Raw genomic sequence first — 21,306 nt, forward strand, 5'->3', positions numbered from 1 at the left:
GATGCCATACGGATACATAGGAGCGAGAAAATCGCATCATCGCATTGCAAACGCATTACACACGGATGACCATATGGAGAACACTTGTGTGACTCTCAGCAGGGACACTAGGACCGATTTTCCATACGTGTAGGCCGGCGTCACACTAGCGAGTTTTACGGACGTATGAGAGGCGCAGAAAATACGCATTGCACACGGTACAATGATTCTCTATAGCCCAGCTCCTATCTGGCGTATTTTACGCATCCGTATTTTACGGTCTTGTACGGCCATAGAAAATCGCAGCATGCTGCGTTTGTCAGCGTATTGCGCAAAAAATCCGCCAATGAAAGTCAATGGGGTGAGAAAAATATGGATTACACACGGACCAACAGTGTGACTTGCGAGAAATACGCAGCGGTGTTCTATAGAAAAGCCGGCAATTCAGTGCGGTGTACAGTAAAATCACACTGACAGGTTAGAATAGCTAAAATAAATGTCTACACATAGTATAGGGGTATATATATATATATATATATATATATATATATATATATATATATATATATATATATATATATATATATATATATATATATATATATATATGTCAGTGAGACACACATATATATATTTATATTTCATACAGCGCTAGATAGCAGAAAAGCCGGTAATTCAATTGCCGGCTTTTGCCATCTCCTTCCAAAACCCGACAGGATATGAGACATGATTACTTACAGTAAACCATGTTTTTATCTGAAACACTGCAGTGTTTCAGAGTTAGGCCGGGATCACACTAAGGCCGGCGTCACACTCAGTGTAGAGAAATACGGTCCGTATTTTACATGCGTAATACGCAGAAATGTTCCCAAAATAGTGATCCGTATGTCATCCGTAAGCAGGGTGTGGCAGCGTGTTTTGCGCATGTCATCCTCCATATGTAATCCGTACGGCATCCGTACAGCGAGATTTTCTCGCCAGCTTGCAAAACGGACATACAATGGATCCATGGGCTCAAATATTCGTGAAAACATATATACAGTCTCTCTCTCTCTATATATATATATATGTCAGTGAGACACGTGTATATATATATATATATATATATATATGTATATATATATATATATATATATATATATATATATATATATATATATATATATATATATATGTATATTTCATACAGCGCTAGATAGCAGAAAAGCCGGTAATTCAATTGCCGGCTTTTGCTATCTCCTTCCCAAACCCAACAGGATATGAGACATGGTTTACATACAGTAAACCATTTCATATCCCTTATTTTTGTACATATTCCTCATTAGTAATGTTCCAAGTGTCTGTGTGCAAAATTTGGGGGCTCAAAAAATTGGCGTGGGCTCCTGCGCAATTTTCTCCGCCAGAGTGGGAAAGCCAGTGACTGAGGGCAGATATTAATAGCCTAGGGAGGTACCATGGTTATAGGACCCCCCCGGCTAAAAACATCTGCCCCCAGCCACCCCAGAAAAGGCACATCAGTAAGATGCGCCTATTCTGGCACTTAGCCTCTCTCTTCCCACTCCCGTGTAGCAGTGGGATATGGGCTAATAAAGGGTTAATGTCACCTTGCTATTGTAAGGTGACATTAAGCTAGGTTAATAATGGAGAGATGTCAATAAGACACCTATCCATTATTAATCCAGTAGTAGTAAATGGTTAATAAAGCACACACACATTAGGAAAAAAGTATTTTATTGAAATAAAGACACAGGGTGTTGTAATAGTTTATTATACTCTCAATCCAATTGAAGACCCTTGTCACCTGAAACAAAGTTAAAATAAAAAATCAACAATATCCCATACCTTCCGTTGTCTTGTCCCACGCCACGCTGTAAATCCATCTGAAGGGGTTAAATAATTATACAAGCAGGAGCTCTACTAATGCAGCTGTGCTCCTGGCTGCAAAATCTGGGGAATGGAAAGCAGGGGAACGTAGCTACCTAGACTTGCGGTGCTGCGCCCCCTGCTGGCATAACCTCATATGAACTCGAGCGTGGGCATTTTTCTGATTATTTTCTCACGCTCGAGTTCATCTGCGGTTATACCTACAGGGGGCGCAGCACCGCAAGTCTAGGTAGCTGCGTTCCCCTGCTTTCCATTCATTCCCCAGATTTTACAGGCAGGAGAACAGCTGCACTAGCAGAGCTCCTGCTTGTAAAATTATTTAACCTCTTCAGATGGATTTACAGCGTGGGACAAGACTGAAGACGGAAGGTATGGGATATTGTTGATTTTTTATTTTAACTTTCTTTCAGGTGACAAGGGTCTTCAATTGGATTGAGAGTATAATAAACTATTACAACACCCTGTGTCTTTATTTCAATAAAATACTTTTTTCCTAATGTGTGTGTGCTTTATTAACCATTTACTACTATTGGATTAATAATGGATAGGTGTCTTATTGACACCTCTCCATTATTAACCTGGCTTAATGTCACCTTACAATAGCAAGGTGACATTAACCCTTTATTAGCCCATATCCCACCGCTATATGGGAATGGGAAGAGAGAGGTTAAGTGCCAGAATAGGCGCATCTTACAGATGTGCCTTTTCTGGGGTGGCTGGGGGCAGATGTTTTTAGCCAGGGGGGTCCTATAACCATGGTACCACCCTAGACTATTAATATCTGCCCTCAGTCACTGGCTTTCCCACTCTGGCGGAGAAAATTGCGCGGGAGCCCACGCCAGTTATTTCCGTGATTTAACCCTTTATTTTAACAGCTAGAGCCCCCAAATTTTGCACACAGACACTTGGAACATTACTAATGAGGAATATGTTCAAAAATAAGGGATATGAAATGGTTTACTGTATGTAAACCATGTCTCATATCCTGTCGGGTTTGGGAAGGAGATAGCAAAAGCCGGCAATTGAATTACCGGCTTTTCTGCTATCTAGCGCTGTATGAAATATACATATATATATATATATATATATATATATATATATATATATATATTTATATATATATATACACACGTGTCTCACTGACATATATATATATATATATATATATATATATATATATATAGAGAGAGAGAGAGAGACTGTATATATGTTTTCACGAATATTTGAGCCCATGGATCCATTGTATGTCCGTTTTGCAAGCCGGCGAGAAAATCTCGCTGTACGGATGCCGTACGGATTACATATGGAGGATGACATGCGCAAAATACGCTGCCACACCCTGCTTACGGATGACATACGGATCACTATTTTGGGAACATTTCTGCGTATTACGCATGTAAAATACGGACCGTATTTCTCTACACTGAGTGTGACGCCGGCCTTAGTGTGATCCCGGCATAACTCTGAAACACTGCAGTGTTTCAGATAAAAACATGGTTGCACGGCTGCAGAGATATGGGACATTAGACTTAGGGCTAATTCTTAAGCTATGTGCCCACGATCAGGAAATAGCAATGTTTTGGACGCAGCGTATTTTTGCTGCATCCAAAACGCTGCGTTATAATCACGCAGTTAAATCCGCATGTGTTCAGTGAACCTAATGAATGGCTAGTCTAGATAATTAACAAGCTGCGGCTCGTAAACCGACACCACGGGTGAGTTTACGCAGTGCTAAATAGAAGCACAGTGGGCATGGGCGTTCTATAAATTCCACCTACTGTGCTTCTAATGTAGAAAGCAGCGTTTTAGATACAGTGTAAATGTACTGAGCTCAAAACACTGCTATACCTTATCGGTCCTTTGGTCCTACCCAAAGTTACACTTCAAGGATTCTCTGGGTCTCTGTCTTTAAGCTGCTCTGCATAATTACCCTATAAGCCAGGGGTGGGGAACGTCCAGCCCGTGGGCCGTATCAGGCCCGCGATATTATCTGGTGCGGCCCGCAACCACTTTGCCCATTTTTTGGCCGCCGGTCCTTTAATTCTTCAGAGGCGCGCGCGGATGGCCGCTATGTGGCCCGGCGCCACCCCCATTGCTAATTCAACTGATCGGCATCATAGTCGCCGATACAGTTGAAAGCAGTGATACGCTCCCTCCTCCATCACTCCCCCTCTGCTTGTGACTCGGAGGGCGCCCAATGACGTCACTTCATCGTGCGCCACGTTGTACCAGCAGTGGAGCCGATGAGACCGCTGCAGAACCTGGAGCAGCGCGGCGAACAAAGAGGAGGGGTGAGTATTGTGTGTGTATGCATTATTGTGTGTGTGTTAGTGCAGGGGCTACACTATGGTGTGTGTGCCAGCAATATACTGTGTAATGGGGGGAGCTGCGTCTGCACTATACTTACTATACTGTGTGTTGGTGGGGAGCTGCACTGTACTGTGTGTTAGGAGGGAGCTGCACTATACAGTGTGTTGGGGAGGAGCTGCACTATACTGTGTTGGGGGAGCTGCACTATACTGTGTATTGGGGAAGCTGTGCCTGTACTATACTGTGTATTGGGGAGCTGCACTGTACTGTGTGTGTTGGGGGGAGTGTCATGAATCCCAATGGCTAGGGATAGCAAGGGACAAGCAAAGTAATACAAAATATCGGACGAGCTCTAGGGTGATGGAACCTGGGCTGACCGCTGCCCTACGCCTGACAAACGCAACTAGAGATAGCCAGGGAGCGTGCCTACGTTGGTTCTAGACGCCACGCACCAGCCTAAGAGCTAACTAGTACTGCAGAGAAAATAAAGACCTCACTTGCCTCCAGAGGAATGAACCCCAAAAGGTATAGTTGCCCCCCACATGTATTGACGGTGAAATGAGAGGAAGGCACACACATAGAGATGATATATATAGGTTCAGCAAATTGAGGCCCGCTGTAAACTAGAAAGCAGAACGATACAAAAGGGGTCTGAGCGGTCAGCAAAAAACCCTAATCAAAAAACCATCCTGAGATTACAAGAACCCATGTGCCAACTCATGGCACATGGGGAGAACCTCAGTCCACTAGAGCTACCAGCTAGCATAGAGACATAATAAGCAAGCTGGACAAAAAAACCAACAACTGAAAATCAGCACTTAGCTTATCCTGAAAGATCTGGGAGCAGGTAGGCAGGAACCAAACAGAGCACATCTGAATACATTGATAGCCGGCAAGGGAATGACAGAAAGGCCAGGTAAAATAGGAAACACCCAGCCTCTGATGGACAGGTGGAAACCAAAGGCCGCAACCCACCAAAGTCACCCAGTACCAGCAGTAACCACCAGAGGGAGCCCACAAACAGAATCCACAACAGTACCCCCCCCTTGAGGAGGGGTCACCGAACCCTCACGAGAACCCCCAGGGCGATCAGGGTGAGCTCTATGGAAGGCGCGGACCAAATCAGTCGCATGAACATCGGAGGCGACCACCCAGGAATTATCCTCCTGACCATAACCCTTCCACTTAACCAAATACTGGAGTTTGCGTCTGGAAACACGAGAATCCAAGATCTTCTCAACAACATACTCCAATTCTCCCTCCACCAGCACCGGAGCAGGAGGCTGAACCGAAGGAACAACGGGCACCTCATACCTCCGCAACAACGACCGATGGAACACATTATGAATAGCAAACGATGCTGGGAGATCCAAACGAAAAGATACAGGGTTAAGAATCTCCGAGATCCTATAAGGACCGATGAACCGAGGCTTGAACTTAGGAGAAGAGACCTTCATAGGGACAAAACGACCCTTAGGGAACTTACTGCCAGGAATCAATTCTATAGCACAGTCACAATCTCTATGCGGAGGGAGCGAATTGAGCTTAGGCTCCTCAAAAACATCCCTATAGTCAGACAAAAACGCAGGGATCTCAGAAGGAGTAGATGAAGCGATTGAAATCGGAGGTGCATAATCATGAACCCCCTGACATCCCCAGCTTAACACAGACATTGTTTTCCAGTCCAGGACAGGATTATGAGTTTGTAACCATGGCAGACCAAGCACTAGTACATCATGTAAATTATACAGTACAAGGAAGCGAATCACCTCCTGATGAACGGGAGTCATGCGCATGGTCACTTGTGTCCAATACTGCGGTTTATTCATAGCCAATGGTGTAGAGTCAATTCCCTTCAGAGGAATAGGAACTTCCAGAGGTTCCAGACTAAAACCGCAGCGTTTAGCAAATGACCAATCCATAAGACTCAGGGCAGCGCCCGAATCCACATAGGCATCGACGGAAATGGAAGACAGTGAAAAAATCAGAGTCACAGACAAAATGAACCTAGGCTGCAGAGTACCAATGGCAAAAGATTTATCAACCCTTTTTGTGCGTTTAGAGCATGCTGATATAACATGAGCTGAATCACCACAATAAAAACACAATCCATTTTTCCGCCTATAATTTTGCCGTTCACTTCTGGACTGAATTCTATCACATTGCATAGTCTCAGGTGCCTGTTCAAAAGACACCGCCAACTGGTGCACGGGTTTGCGCTCCCGTAAACGCCGATCAATCTGAATGGCCATAGCCATCGACTCATTCAGACCTGTAGGCATAGGGAACCCCACCATAATATCCTTAATGGCCTCGGAAAGACCATTTCTGAAGTTTGCAGCCAGGGCGCACTCATTCCACTGAGTAAGCACCGACCATTTCCGAAATTTTTGACAATATATTTCCGCTTCATCATACCCCTGAGAGAGGGCTAATAAAGCCTTTTCAGCCTGAATCTCCAGGTTGGGTTCCTCATAGAGCAATCCCAATGCCAGAAAAAACGCATCCACATTGAGCAATGCAGGATCCCCTGGTGCCAATGCAAATGCCCAATTCTGAGGGTCGCCTCGCAGGAAAGATATTACAATCTTGACCTGTTGAGCAGGGTCTCCAGAGGAGCGAGATTTTAAAGAAAGAAACAATTTACAATTGTTCCTGAAATTCAGGAAGGTAGATCTATCTCCAGAAAAGAACTCTGGAATAGGAATTCTAGGTTCAGACATGGGAGTGTGAACAACAAAATCCTGTATGTTTTGAACTTTTGCCGCGAGATTACTCAGGCTGGAAGCCAAACTCTGGACATCCATGTTAAACAGCTAATATCAGAGCCATTCAAGGGTTAAGAGGAGGTAAGAAGCAGCTAGACAGCAATTAAGGGCTAGGCAGCAAAACTCTGAAGGAAAAAAAAAAAAAAAAATTTCCCTTAAACACTTCTTTTTCTCCTGCTTCAGCCCAAACAATTAACACTTTGTGGGCCGGCTATACTGCCATGAATCCCAATGGCTAGGGATAGCAAGGGACAAGCAAAGTAATACAAAATATCGGACGAGCTCTAGGGTGATGGAACCTGGGCTGACCGCTGCCCTACGCCTGACAAACGCAACTAGAGATAGCCAGGGAGCGTGCCTACATTGGTTCTAGACGCCACGCACCAGCCTAAGAGCTAACTAGTACTGCAGAGAAAATAAAGACCTCACTTGCCTCCAGAGGAATGAACCCCAAAAGGTATAGTTGCCCCCCACATGTATTGACGGTGAAATGAGAGGAAGGCACACACATAGAGATGATATATATAGGTTCAGCAAATTGAGGCCCGCTGTAAACTAGAAAGCAGAACGATACAAAAGGGGTCTGAGCGGTCAGCAAAAAGCCCTAATCAAAAAACCATCCTGAGATTACAAGAACCCATGTGCCAACTCATGGCACATGGGGAGAACCTCAGTCCACTAGAGCTACCAGCTAGCATAGAGACATAATAAGCAAGCTGGACAAAAAAACCAACAACTGAAAATCAGCACTTCGCTTATCCTGAAAGATCTGGGAGCAGGTAGGCAGGAACCAAACAGAGCACATCTGAATACATTGATAGCCGGCAAGGGAATGACAGAAAGGCCAGGTAAAATAGGAAACACCCAGCCTCTGATGGACAGGTGGAAACCAAAGGCCGCAACCCACCAAAGTCACCCAGTACCAGCAGTAACCACCAGAGGGAGCCCACAAACAGAATCCACAACAGGGGAGCTGCACTGTACTGTGTGTGGTGGGGTGCTGCACTATACTGTGTATTGGGGGAGCTGCTCCTGCACTATACTGTGTGTTGGGGAGCTGCACTATACTGTGTGTGGGGGGAGCTGTACTATACTGTGTATTGGTCTGCACTATACTGCGTGTTGGGGAGCTGCACTGTACTGTGTGTTAGGGGAGCTGCACTGTGTGTTGGGGGGAGCTGCACTATACTGTATATTGGAGGAGCTGCACTGTACTGTGTGTGGGGGGAGCTGCACTATACTGTGTGTGGGGGGAGCTGAAAGTTATTTAAATGTTTGTATAAATATAATTGGTTAATGTTTAAGTTAATAATTTTATACGGCCTCTGAAAGCTTTTATAAAATTCCAAATGGCCTTGGCAGAAAAAAGGTTCCCAACCCCTGCTGTAAGCATTGCCCCCTTGTAAAGACTATCAAATTTAGCATATTGGGAGCACTAAATAAAAATAATCACATCTCTCGAACTGTATTGCAGATTTAAGAAAAAAAAAATACTCGGAAGCAGAAAAAGTAAAAAGAGCAAAAACTGGCCACTTTTGATGGGTTCTCTTTAAAGGGGTTGTCCAAAAATGTAATAAAATAACCTCCATCACATAATTAAAATGGCAGCCCGTTCTAGTGACATGTCAGATTAGCTGCAGTCTGAAAAACACAGCTCCCGAATTCTGTCTGAACTGACAGAAGGCTAGTATCTTACCTCAGTGAGCTGAGGAGAAAGGCTGTGATATCAGAAGAAATAAATCATCAAAAGAAATAAATCTCCTCGGCTGCCTGACCACAAATGATTTTTTTCTCCAGCCTCAGTGGTCAAAGTTTAGTCACTGAAAGGAAAATGTACTTCCACTGCTGTCACTGCCTTTCTCTGGCAGCTCCGATATGTGTGCTTACGATACAACTCCTATGTCAATTGAGACACAGGATAGGTTGTGAATAAAATGGGCAGCTAGTTGAATTGTGTGACAGGAGTCATTTCAATACGCTATTGGAGAACCCCTTTAACCCCTAATTTGGAAATGTCTTTTCGAAACTGGACAATGTTTCTAGTACAGGAATTCTGGGAAAAGTTCTTAGAACTGATTTAACAAGAACTGCAATCAGGCCCTGCGGACCTCAATGTTATTCAATTCCATTGTTCTGTTCTAACGGTAAAGCCAAACCCCTGGAATGTCCAATTGACCATCTTTTGTATAACAAAACCTCACAGCTTTCTGTTATGGTAGCCGACATTTCATGGGGTAAAAAACTTAGTTTTATATTTTGGAAGAGTCGGTCACAGAGGTTTTGAACTTAGCTGTGAAGAGCCCATGGCTGACAGATGCCTCTGTGCCTCCATGTACCATACACATCATGAGCCTTCGTATATGTTCAACAGGGGACTCAAAATGTGGTCTGAACATAGCCTTGCATGTAAAAGTGACAATATCAGTTGAAGTCAATTGGGAGTACAATAATCCACATGGATAAAATATGCTATTGTTAAAAAAAAGGAAAAAAAACACATACACGGTATGTTTGCACATATCGGAGTACATTGTATCTCCATCACTGTGCTACAATGTGTGAACAGGATTTTTATAAACCTTTCAGTATAGTATGAGACTACAGCCACCAGTACATGGTAAGTGGATATTTAATAAGTTCATTCTCCCTTCCATTTTAAGTCTACAAAATTAGGAACAGAAACACTTCCCCCAATGTCCTCTTACTGCCATCTCTGGGAACTGTTCCCATTTATTGTGACAGAGAATGGGAGGATGAATGGATTTCCTAACACTAGTAACAACGGAGCTTCAGACAGTTCTGTTATAACGTAGACTCATACAAACCCAACAAGATCAGTAGGCATCACTTATCACAGTAAAGGTATTATTATATAGCTGCAGGCGTGTTCCAGTAATAACTGCAGAGCTGTAGGAAAGAACTTGGATCAGCAGAACAGATGATAGCAAGTCTGAATTGTGTAGGATTGACATAAAAGTCATCAGCCCATACATGAAGCTGGCCACACACATCACGTAGATCAAAGTAAGGCCGGAGACACACTGGTGCGAGATACGGCCGAGTCTCGCTGGTTAAAGGCAAGCTGTGGCACCGGCACTCCGGAGCGGAGCGTGCGGCTCCATGTATTCCTATGCAGCTGCACTCTCCGCTCCGGAGTGCCGGTGCCACAGCTTGCTTTTAACCAGCGAGACTCGGCCGTATCTCGCACCAGTGTGTCTCCGGCCTAAGGATCTGCCAGCAATCCATTATGCATGGAGTCTCATGATGGCCTCATTCAGATGTCTGTTTCATGGCTATGTCCAATCCATGTTTAGAACACATTCCATTTTAGTCTATGGTGCTGTTCACATGTCTGACTTTTTTTTTTTTTATGGATTTATATTTTGCAAAAAGAATGGAGACCTATCCATTTTTTATCCTAACTGCTTGTTAAACTCGCCCATTCAAGTGAATGGGTCTGTGAAAAGAAAAAGATAGCACTCCCATGCCATCCGTGTGTCATCCATCTGCTATCTGTTTATCACAGTTTAATGCGTAGAACTGCATACAACAAAATCGGATACCACACTACACACCACACAACAGTATGTTTGACAAGTGTGACCAACCTGTCAGTCAGTTTTCCAAGCGATGCTACAGATCGCTTGGAAAACTTTAGCATTCTGCAAGCTAATTACGCTTGCAGAATGCTAAAAAAACCGCGAAAAAAAACCGGAAAAAAAACGCAAAAAAAATTTGCGAATTTCTTGCAGAAAATTTCCGGTTTTCTTCAGGAAATTTCTGCAAGAAATCCAGACGTGTGCACATACCCTTAAGGTAAAAACAGACATATGGATAAAAATTGCAAGAAAATTATTTTTTCTTGCTTGAAAAAAATGGACATCTCAATTGGGGCCTAATCTGAAAGTCAGATACTGGAAGGATAGGACATTGTTTTAAACATTTTACTACGGAGATAAGCGGCTGCCAGAGGTGTTTGTAAGCCACTTCTTTTCGGCAAGCTCCTATCGCTAATCAATATGAATAGTCAGTTTGTCATCAGCTCCATTAACTGCGTACACAGCCCTGTAAATTATCAGTCCAAAGCACAGATGCAGAAATAACATATTAGGCTACGTTCACATTTGCGTTGTGCGCCGCAGCGTCGGCGACGCAACGCACAACGCAAACAAAAACGCAGCAAAACGCATGCACAACGCTGCGTTTTGCGACGCATGTGTACTTTTTTTGCTTGATTTTGGACGCACAAAAAATGCAACTTGTAGCGTCCTCTGCGCCCGGACGCGTGCGCCGCAGTGACGCATGCGTCGCAAAACGCAAGTGCAACGCATGTCCATGCGCCCCCATGTTAAATATAGGAGCGCATGACGCATGCGGCGACGCTGCGGCGCCGACCGCAAATGTGAACGTAGACTTAGAGAACTGCATGTTGACTAATTTACTTCAAGAAACCTTGCAGTGGTTACATAATACAATTTTAGTGCTCATAGATAAAACCTACTGTGGACAAATATAATGGAAAGTCAATAAGCAATTTTTCGGGAAAGCAGGGTGTCTACGCTACACACGGGAAAGTAGGGTATCTACACTACACACGGGAAAGTAGGGTGTCTATGCTACACACGGGAAAGTAGGGTATCTAGACTACACACGGGAAAGTAGGGTGTCTACGCTACACACAGGAAAGTAGGGTGTCTACGCTACACACAGGAAAGTAGGGTGTCTATGCTACACACGGGAAAGTAGGGTGTCTACGCTACATACGGGAAAGTAGGGTATCTACACTACACACGGGAAAGTAGGGTGTCTAAGCTACACACGGGAAAGTAGGGTGTCTACGCCACACACGGGAAAGTAGGGTGTCTACGCCACACACGGGAAAGTAGGGTATCTACGCTACACAGGAAAGTAGGGTGTCTACGCTATACACGGGAAATTAGGGTGTCTACGCTACACACGGGAAAGCAGGGTGTCTTCGCTACACGGGAAAGCAGGGTGTCTTCGCTGCACATGGGAAAGTAGGGTGTCTACGCTACACAGGAATGTAGGGTGTCTACACTATACACGGGAAAGTAGGGTATCTACGCTACACAGGGGAAAGTAGGGTGTCTACACTACACACGGGAAAGTAGGGTGTCTATGCTACACACGGGAAAGTAGAGTGTCTACGCTACATACAGGAAAGTAGGGTATCTACGCTATACACGGGAAATTAGGGTGTCTACGCTACACACGGGAAAGCAGGGTGTCTTCGCTACACGGGAAAGTAGGGTGGCTACGCTACACAGGAATGTAGGGTGTCTACACTATACACGGGAATGTAGGGTGTCTACGCTACACACTGGAGAGCAGGGTGTCTATGCTACACACTGGAAAGCACGGTGTCTTCGCTACACACGGGAAAGTAGGGTGTCTATGCTACACAGGGGAAAGTAGGGTATCTACGCTACACAGGGGAAAGTAGGGTGTCTACACTACACATGGGAAAGTAGGGTGTCTATGCTACACACGGGAAAGTAGAGTGTCTACGCTACATACAGGAAAGTAGGGTATCTACACTACACACGGGAAAGTAGGGTGTCTATGCTACACACGGGAAAGCAGGGTGCCTACGCTACACAGGGGAAAGTAGGGTATCTACGCTACACACGGGAAAGTAGGGTGTCTACGCTACACAGGAAAGTAGGGTGTCTACGCTACACAGGAAAGTAGGGTGTCTACGCTACACAGGGGAAAGTAGGGTATCTACGCTACACAGGAAAGTAGGGTGTCTACGCTATACACGGGAATGTATGGTGTCTACGCTACACACGGGAAAGCAGGGTGTCTTCGCTACATGGGAAAGCAGGGTGTCTACGCTACACGGGAATGTAGGGTGTCTACGCTACACACTGGAGAGCACGGTGTCTTCGCTACACACGGGAAAGTAGGGTGTCTTCGCTACACACGGGAAAGTAGGGTGTCTAAGCTACACACGGGAAAGTAGGGTGTCTACGCCACACACGGGAAAGTAGGGTGTCTACGCTACACACGGGAAAGTAAGGTGTCTAAGCTACACACGGGAAAGTAGGGTGTCTACGCCACACACGGGAAAGTAGGGTGTCTACGCTACACACGGGAAAGTAAGGTGAGTAGTGAGCCCTCCATACATGTCTGTGTGTGTCCTTTCTCAGCCATAACACCAGCTGCAAATGATTAAATGTGTGAGCTCATTTCTTCCTGCAGAGAGCTGGGATGAGAGAGGGCTGAGGAGTAATGTGAGGAGTAATGTGAGGAGTAATGTGAGGGGGACGGAGGATGAGGAAGGACGAGGACAGCGGTAATAGAGCGCTGCAGGGGAATACGGAGACGCCAACAGCGATAAGGAGGCCAATCGTTATCTGAGGGCAGGGAGACAGATGGGGCAGACCTCCGTGTACTACTGACCTAGACTAACAACTCCCTCACCTCAGACAGCCCCGCTAGACGGAAAGTCAGTATTCCCCATAGGAAGTACATGGAGTCGAGCCCCAGATATGTGGAAATTGAAACCAGATTTTAGGAGGAGGTGGAACAAGACAGAAACAAAGAAATAGAAAGGAGAGAATCGGAGGAAAGAGACAGACACGGGACTGTAGGAGTGAGACAGTGGCGCGCAGGCAGTGCCACCCTCACCATGTCTTGCTGCGGATGTAGTCACATATCTATGCGGGAGCCTCTGTGCCGGTGTCCTGCAGTGCGCTCTCCTGGTGACAGTCTCATGCAGCAGTCTCGCTGGCGTCTCCTCGAAGCATCTCCTGCCTTCCTCTGTCTGTCTCTCTGCTCACACTGGGGGACCTGTTAGGGGGTGAGCACAGCGCCCCCCTCTTCTGCCTCACCGCCCCTCTGGCTCTGTGATTTGTTCTCCTTGCTTCTATATTACCTTCACTCAGTGCTTTCTCTCATCATTCCTACATCTAAATGCCAGCTTGTTCCCACACACAGCTGTGCTGTCTCTTTCCTCACACGTTATGACTGTGCTGTCTCTTTCCTCTTACACGTTATAGCTGTGCTGTCTCTCCTCACACGTTGCGGCTGTGTGTGCTGTCTCTCCTCACACGTTGCGGCTGTGTGTGCTGTCTCTCCTCACACGTTGCGGCTGTGTGTGCTGTCTCTTTCTCCTCACACGTTACGCCTGTATGTGCTGTCTTTCTCCTCACACGTTGCGGCTGTGTGTGCTGTCTCTCCTCACACGTTGCGGCTGTGTGTGCTGTCTCTTTCTCCTCACACACATTGCGGCTGTCTCTTCTCGCACAATGCAGCTGTGTGCTGTCTCTTTCTCCTCACACGTTGCGGCTGTGTGTGCTGTCTCTTTCTCACACGTTGCGGCTGTGTGTGCTGTCTCTTTCTCACACGTTGCGGCTGTGTGTGCTGTCTCTTTCTCCTCACACGTTGCGGCTGTGTGTGCTGTCTCTTTCTCCTCACACGTTGTGGCTGTGTGTGCTGTCTATTTCTCCTCACACGTTACGCCTGCATGTGCTGTCTTTCTCCTCACACATTGCAGCTGTGTGTGCTGTCTCTTCTCACACTTTGCGCCTGTGTGCTGTCTCTTACACGTTGCGGCTGTGTGTGCTGTCTCTTTCTCCTCACACACATTGCGGCTGTCTCTTCTCACACAATGCAGCTGTGTGCTGTCTCTTTCTCCTCACACGTTGCGGCTGTGTGTGCTGTCTTTCTCACACGTTGCGGCTGTGTGTGCTGTCTCTTTCTCCCCACACGTTGCGGCTGTGTGTGCTGTCTCTTTCTCCTCACACTTTGCAGCTCTGTGTGCTGTCTCTTCTCACACTTTGCGCCTGTGTGCTGTCTCTTACACGTTGCGGCTGTGTGTGCTGTCTCTTTCTCCTCACACACATTGCGGCTGTCTCTTCTCACAATGCAGCTGTGTGCTGTCTCTTTCTCCTCACACGTTGCGGCTGTGTGTGCTGTCTCTTTCTCCTCACACGTTGCGGCTGTGTGTGCTGTCTCTTTCTCCTCACACGTTGCGGCTGTGTGTGCTGTCTCTTTCTCCTCACACGTTGCGGCTGTGTGTGCTGTCTCTTTCTCACACGTTGCGGATGTGTGTGCTGTCTCTTTCTCCTCACGTTGCGGCTGTGTGTGCTGTCTCTTTCTTCTCACACGTTGCGGCTGTGTGTGCTGTCTCTTCTCACACGTTGCGGCTCTGTGTACTGTCTCTTTCTCCTCACACGTTGCTGCTGTGTGTGCTGTCTTCCTCCTCACACGTTGCTGCTGTGTGTGCTGTCTCTTTCTCCTCACACGTTGCGGCTGTGTGTGCTCAGTCTATTTCCTCAAACGTTGTGTCTGTGTGTGCTGTCTCTTTCTCCTCACATGTTGCGGCTGTGTGTGCTGTCTCTTTCTCACGTTGCGGCTGTGTGTGCTGTCTTTCTCCTCACACACATTGCGGCTGTCTCTTCTCGCACAATGCAGCTGTGTGCTGTCTCTTTCTCCTCACACGTTGCGGCTGTGTGTGCTGTCTCTTTCTCACGTTGCGGCTGTGTGTGCTGTCTCTTTCTCCTCACACGTTGCGGCTGTGTGTGCTGTCTCTTTCTCCTCACACGTTGTGGCTGTGTGTGCTGTCTATTTCTCCTCACACGTTACGCCTGCATGTGCTGTCTTTCTCCTCACACATTGCAGCTGTGTGTGCTGTCTCTTCTCACACTTTGCGCCTGTGTGCTGTCTCTTACACGTTGCGGCTGTGTGTGCTGTCTCTTTCTCCTCACACTTTGCAGCTCTGTGTGCTGTCTCTTCTCACACTTTGCGCCTGTGTGCTGTCTCTTACACGTTGCGGCTGTGTGTGCTGTCTCTTTCTCCTCACACACATTGCGGCTGTCTCTTCTCACAATGCAGCTGTGTGCTGTCTCTTTCTCCTCACACGTTGCAGCTGTGTGTGCTGTCTCTTTCTCCTCACACGTTGCGGCTGTGTGTGCTGTCTCTTTCTCCTCACACGTTGCGGCTGTGTGTGCTGTCTTTCTCCTCACACGTTGCGGCTGTGTGTGCTGTCTCTTTCTCACACGTTGCGGATGTGTGTGCTGTCTCTTTCTCCTCACGTTGCGGCTGTGTGTGCTGTCTCTTTCTTCTCACACGTTGCGGCTGTGTGTGCTGTCTCTTCTCACACGTTGCGGCTGTGTGTACTGTCTCTTTCTCCTCACACGTTGCTGCTGTGTGTGCTGTCTTCCTCCTCACACGTTGCTGCTGTGTGTGCTGTCTCTTTCTCCTCACACGTTGCGGCTGTGTGTGCTCAGTCTATTTCCTCAAACGTTGTGTCTGTGTGTGCTGTCTCTTTCTCCTCACATGTTGCTGCTGTGAGTGCTGTCTTTCTCCTCACACGTTGCGGCTGTGTGTGCTGTCTCTTCTCACACTTTGCGCCTGTGTGCTGTCTCTTACACGTTGCGGCTGTGTGTGCTGTCTCTTTCTCCTCACACGTTGCGGCTCTGTGTGCTGTCTCTTCTCACACGTTGCAGCTGTGTGTGCTGTCTCTCCTCACACGTTGCTGCTGTGTGTGCTGTCTCTTTCTCCTCACACGTTGCTGCTGTGTGTGCTGTCTTTCTCCTCACACGTTGCTGCTGTGTGTGCTGTCTCTTTCTCCTCACACGTTGCGGCTGTGTGTGCTCAGTCTATTTCCTCAAACGTTGTGGCTCTGTGTGCTGTCTCTTCTCACACGTTACAGCTGTGGGTGCTGTCTCTCCTCACACGTTGCTGCTGTGTGTGCTGTCTCTTTCTCCTCACACATTGCGGCTGCGTGTGCTGTCTTTCTCCTCACACGTTGCAGCTGTGTGTGCTGTCTCTTTCTCCGCAACGTTGCGGCTGTGTGTGCTGTCTCTTCTCACACGTTGCTGCTGTGTGTGCTGTCTCTTTCTCCTCACACGTTGCGGCTGTATGTGCTCAGTCTATTTCCTCAAACGTTGCGGCTGTGTGTGCTGTCTTTCTCCTCACACATTGCGGATGTGTGTGCTGTCTTTCTCCTCACACGTTGCGGCTGTGTGTGCTGTCTTTCTCCTCACACGTTGCGGCTGTGTGTGCTGTCTCTTTCTCCTCACACGTTGCGGCTGTGTGTGCTGTCTCTTCTCACACGTTGCTGCTGTGTGTGCTGTCTTTCTCACACGTTGCGGCTGTGTGTGCTCAGTCTATTTCCTCAAACGTTGCGGCTGTGTGTGCTGTCTCTTTCTCCTCACACGTTGCGGCTGTGTGTGCTGTCTCTTTCTCACATGTTGCAGCTGTGTGTGCTGTCTCTTTCTCACACTTTGCGGCTGTGTGTGCTGTCTCTTTCTCCTCACATGTTGCTGCTGTGTGCGCTGTCTCTTTCTCCTCACGTTGCTGCTGTGTGTGCTGTCTTTCTCCTCACACGTTGCGGCTGTGTGTGCTGTCTTTCTCCTCACACGTTGTGGCTGTGTGTGCTGTCTCTTTCTCACACGTTGCGGCTGTGTGTGCTGTCTCTTTCTCACACGTTGCGGCTGTGTGTGCTGTCTCTTTCTCCTCACACGTTGCGGCTGTGTGTGCTGTCTCTTTCTCCTCACACGTTGCGGCTGTGTGTGCTGTCTCTCCTCACACATTGCGGCTGTGTGTGCTCAGTCTATTTCCTCACACATTGCTGCTGTATGTGCTGCCTCTTTCTCCTCAAACATTGTGGCTGTGTATGCTGTCTCTTTCTCACACGTTGCTGCGGTGTGTGCTGTCTTTCTCTCACACGTTGCGGCTGTGTGTGCTTTCTCTTTCTCCTCACACGTTGCGGCTGTGTGTGCTGTCTCTCCTCACACATTGCAGCTGTGTGTGCTCAGTCTATTTCCTCACACATTGCCGCTGTATGTGCTGCCTCTTTCTCCTCAAACATTGTGGCTGTGTATGCTGTCTCTTCTCACACGTTGCTGCTGTGTGTGCTGTCTTTCTCCTCACACGTTGCGGCTGTGTGTGCTCAGTCTATTTCCTCAAACGTTGCGGCTGTGTGTGCTGTCTCTTTCTCCTCACACGTTGCGGCTGTGTGTGCTGTCTCTTTCTCACACGTTGCAGCTGTGTGTGCTGTCTCTTTCTCCTCACATGTTGCTGCTGTGTGTGCTGTCTTTCTCACACTTTGCGGCTGTGTGTGCTGTCTCTTTCTCCTCACATGTTGCTGCTGTGTGCGCTGTCTCTTTCTCCTCACGTTGCTGCTGTGTGTGCTGTCTTTCTCCTCACACGTTGCGGCTGTGTGTGCTCAGTCTATTTCCTCAAACGTTGCGGCTGTGTGTGCTGTCTCTTTCTCCTCACACGTTGCGGCTGTGTGTGCTGTCTCTTTCTCACACGTTGCAGCTGTGTGTGCTGTCTCTTTCTCCTCACATGTTGCTGCTGTGTGTGCTGTCTCTTTCTCACACTTTGCGGCTGTGTGTGCTGTCTCTTTCTCCTCACATGTTGCTGCTGTGTGCGCTGTCTCTTTCTCCTCACGTTGCTGCTGTGTGTGCTGTCTTTCTCCTCACACGTTGCGGCTGTGTGTGCTGTCTTTCTCCTCACACGTTGCGGCTGTGTGTGCTGTCTCTTTCTCCTCACACGTTGCGGCTGTGTGTGCTGTCTCTTTCTCCTCACACGTTGCGGCTGTGTGTGCTGTCTCTCCTCACACATTGCGGCTGTGTGTGCTCAGTCTGTTTCCTCACACATTGCTGCTGTATGTGCTGCCTCTTTCTCCTCAAACATTGTGGCTGTGTATGCTGTCTCTTTCTCACACGTTGCAGCTGTGTGTGCTGTCTCTTTCTCCTCACACATTGCGGCTGTATGTGCTGTCTCTTTCTCCTCACACATTGTGGCTGTGTATGCTGTCTTTCTCCTTACACGTTGCAGCTGTGTATGCTGTCTCTTTCTCCTCACACGTTGCGGCTGTGTGTGCTGTCTCTTTCTCCTCACACGTTGCTGCTGTGTGTACTGTCTTTCTCCTCACACGTTGCGGCTGTGTGTGCTGTCTCTTTCTCCTCACACGTTGCTGCTGTGTGTGCTGTCTTTCTCCTCACACGTTGCTGCTGTGTGTGCTGTCTTTCTCCTCACACGTTGCGGCTGTGTGTGCTGTCTCTTTCTCCTCACACGTTGCGGCTGTGTGTGCTGTCTCTTTCTCCTCACACATTGCCGCTATATGTGCTGCCTCTTTCTCCTCAAACATTGTGGCTGTGTATGCTGTCTCTTTCTCACACGTTGCAGCTGTGTGTGCTGTCTCTTTCTCCTCACACATTGCCGCTATATGTGCTGCCTCTTTCTCCTCAAACATTGTGGCTGTGTGTGCTGTCTTTCTCCTCACACGTTGCGGCTGTGTGTGCTGTCTCTCATACGTTGCGGCTGTGTGTGCTGTCTCTTTCTCCTCACACTTTGCGGATGTGTGTGCTGTCTTTCTCCTCACACGTTGCGGCTGTGTGTGCTGTCTCTTTCTCCTCACGTTGCTGCTGTGTGTGCTGTCTTTCTCCTCACACGTTGCGGCTGGGTGTGCTGTCTCTTTCTCCTCACATGTTGCTGCTGTGTGCGCTGTCTCTCCTCACGTTGCTGCTGTGTGTGCTGTCTCTTTCTCCTCACGTTGCTGCTGTGTGTGCTGTCTCTCCTCACACGTTGCTGCTGTGTGTGCTGTCTCTTTCCACTGACACATTGCTGCTGTATGTGCTGCCTCTTTCTCCTCAAACATTGTGGCTGTGTATGCTGTCTCTTTCTCACACGTTGCAGCTGTGTGTGCTGTCTCTTTCTCCTCACACGTTGCGGCTGTGTGTACTGTCTCTTTCTCTTCACACATTGCAGCTGTGTGTGCTGTCTCTCACACGTTGCGGCTGTGTGTGTGGTCTCTTTTTCCTCACACATTGCGGCTGTGTGTGCTGTCTCTTTCTCCTCTCATTAGTCTTGCTTTTCCTATTTGCACAGTAGCTGTTCTGTCTCTTCCTTCCTTACATAGCTGTATTCTTTCTTTTTGTGCTTTATAGCTGTGGTTTCTCTCTTTGTTCATTATATCTGTCTCTAGTGTAATAGCTGCGTTATTGTATGTCTCACTTTCTACACACATCATTGTGCTGTAGTCTCTCCTCACATTATTTTCTTCACAAATACCTGTGCTGCTGCACATTATACCTAACTGTTAGGGTACGTCTCCACGGGCCGTGTTGTCGGCGCTTTGGACGGAGTGGAAACCCGCTCCGCCCAAAGCGCCGCCCCCTTCTGTACGCGCTGTGATTTCGGATGTGTTAATTGAACACATCTGGAATCGCCGCACCCTATAAATAAGACTGTGTTATTTACCTTGCGGAGAAAGAGCGTCGCTGCAAGGTACACAGACATGCGGTCTAAAAAGATGCGCCGCATGTCCGGAAACACAGGGCCGCCGGATACGTGTTTCATAAAATCCCCTCCACTATGCTGTAACATCTGGACGTTGCGGATTAATCCGGATGTATTCCGGCCCGTGGAAACATACCCTTATACTGCTGCTCCACTCGTTATTACAACAGCTGTCTCTTTCACCTCATAAATGATACACTTGATGTCCCTTTCACACTGTACGCTCTTTCTCTCCTCACACATAATTACTGTATTTTCCGGCGTATAAGACGACTGGGTGTATAAGACGAGCCCCAACTTTTCCAGTTAAAATATAGGGTTTGGGATATACTCGCCGTATAAGACTACCCCTGTTCACTTGAATGGGGGGCCCGAACATCCAGTGTTAGCTGCGCTGTAATGTGTATGACAGTGCGGCAAACACCGCTTCAGATCGGAAAAAGACAGCATGAGCGCTCAGCTGTGATCGGAGGTATAAAGTTTACCTCCGGTCACTGGTATCAGCTGATGGAACAACTGCTCCCATAATTCGAAACCTGCTGCCGCTGATAACAGCGAGGGCAGGAGCGAAGGATGGGAGTATTCATCTTCCGCTCCTGCACTGTAAATAATAACCAGCCAGGCAAAACTCACAGCTGGGGGCTGCAACCCTCAGCTTCAGCAAGGCTAGTTATCAAGAATAGAGGGGTCCCCATGCCGTATATTTTAATAATGTAAAAAATGGCGGGTCCCCCCATTTTTGACAACCAACCTTGCTAAAGCAGACAGCTGGGGGCTGGTATATTCAGGCTGGTAAGGAGCCGTGGATATTGGCCCCCCTCCAGCCTAAAAGTAGTAGCCCGCAGCTGCCCAGAAAAGGCACATCTATTAGATGCGCCAATTCTGGCGCTTTGCCCAGCTCTTCCCACTTGCCCTGTAGTGGTGGCAAGTGGGGTTAATATTTGTGGGGCTTCCGTCACAATCCGTCGATTTTTGAAAATGCAGGATCCTGCAAAAAAATTTGCAGGATCCTGCATTTTCCCATAGACTTGTATTAGCAACAGATTGTGACGGATGGCCAACCGTTTGATCCATCGTGCACTGG

General features: G+C 47.5%; 1 protein-coding gene across 2 annotated transcripts in view; it reads right to left on the bottom strand.

The window, feature by feature from the left end:
• Positions 1 to 13,813, bottom strand: part of ARHGEF40 (Rho guanine nucleotide exchange factor 40) — a 194,624-nt gene extending 180,811 nt beyond the window's left edge. For both annotated transcript variants that reach the window (XM_077297661.1, XM_077297652.1), the window contains exon 1: positions 13,596 to 13,813. In XM_077297661.1, coding sequence (XP_077153776.1) covers positions 13,596 to 13,598 — 3 coding nt within the window. In that variant the 5' untranslated portion in view covers positions 13,599 to 13,813. The remainder of the gene's footprint in view (positions 1 to 13,595) is intronic.
• Positions 13,814 to 21,306: the final 7,493 nt, after the last annotated feature.

This window comes from Ranitomeya variabilis, chromosome 1, assembly GCF_051348905.1.
Source record: "Ranitomeya variabilis isolate aRanVar5 chromosome 1, aRanVar5.hap1, whole genome shotgun sequence".
Lineage (NCBI taxonomy): Eukaryota > Metazoa > Chordata > Amphibia > Anura > Dendrobatidae > Ranitomeya > Ranitomeya variabilis.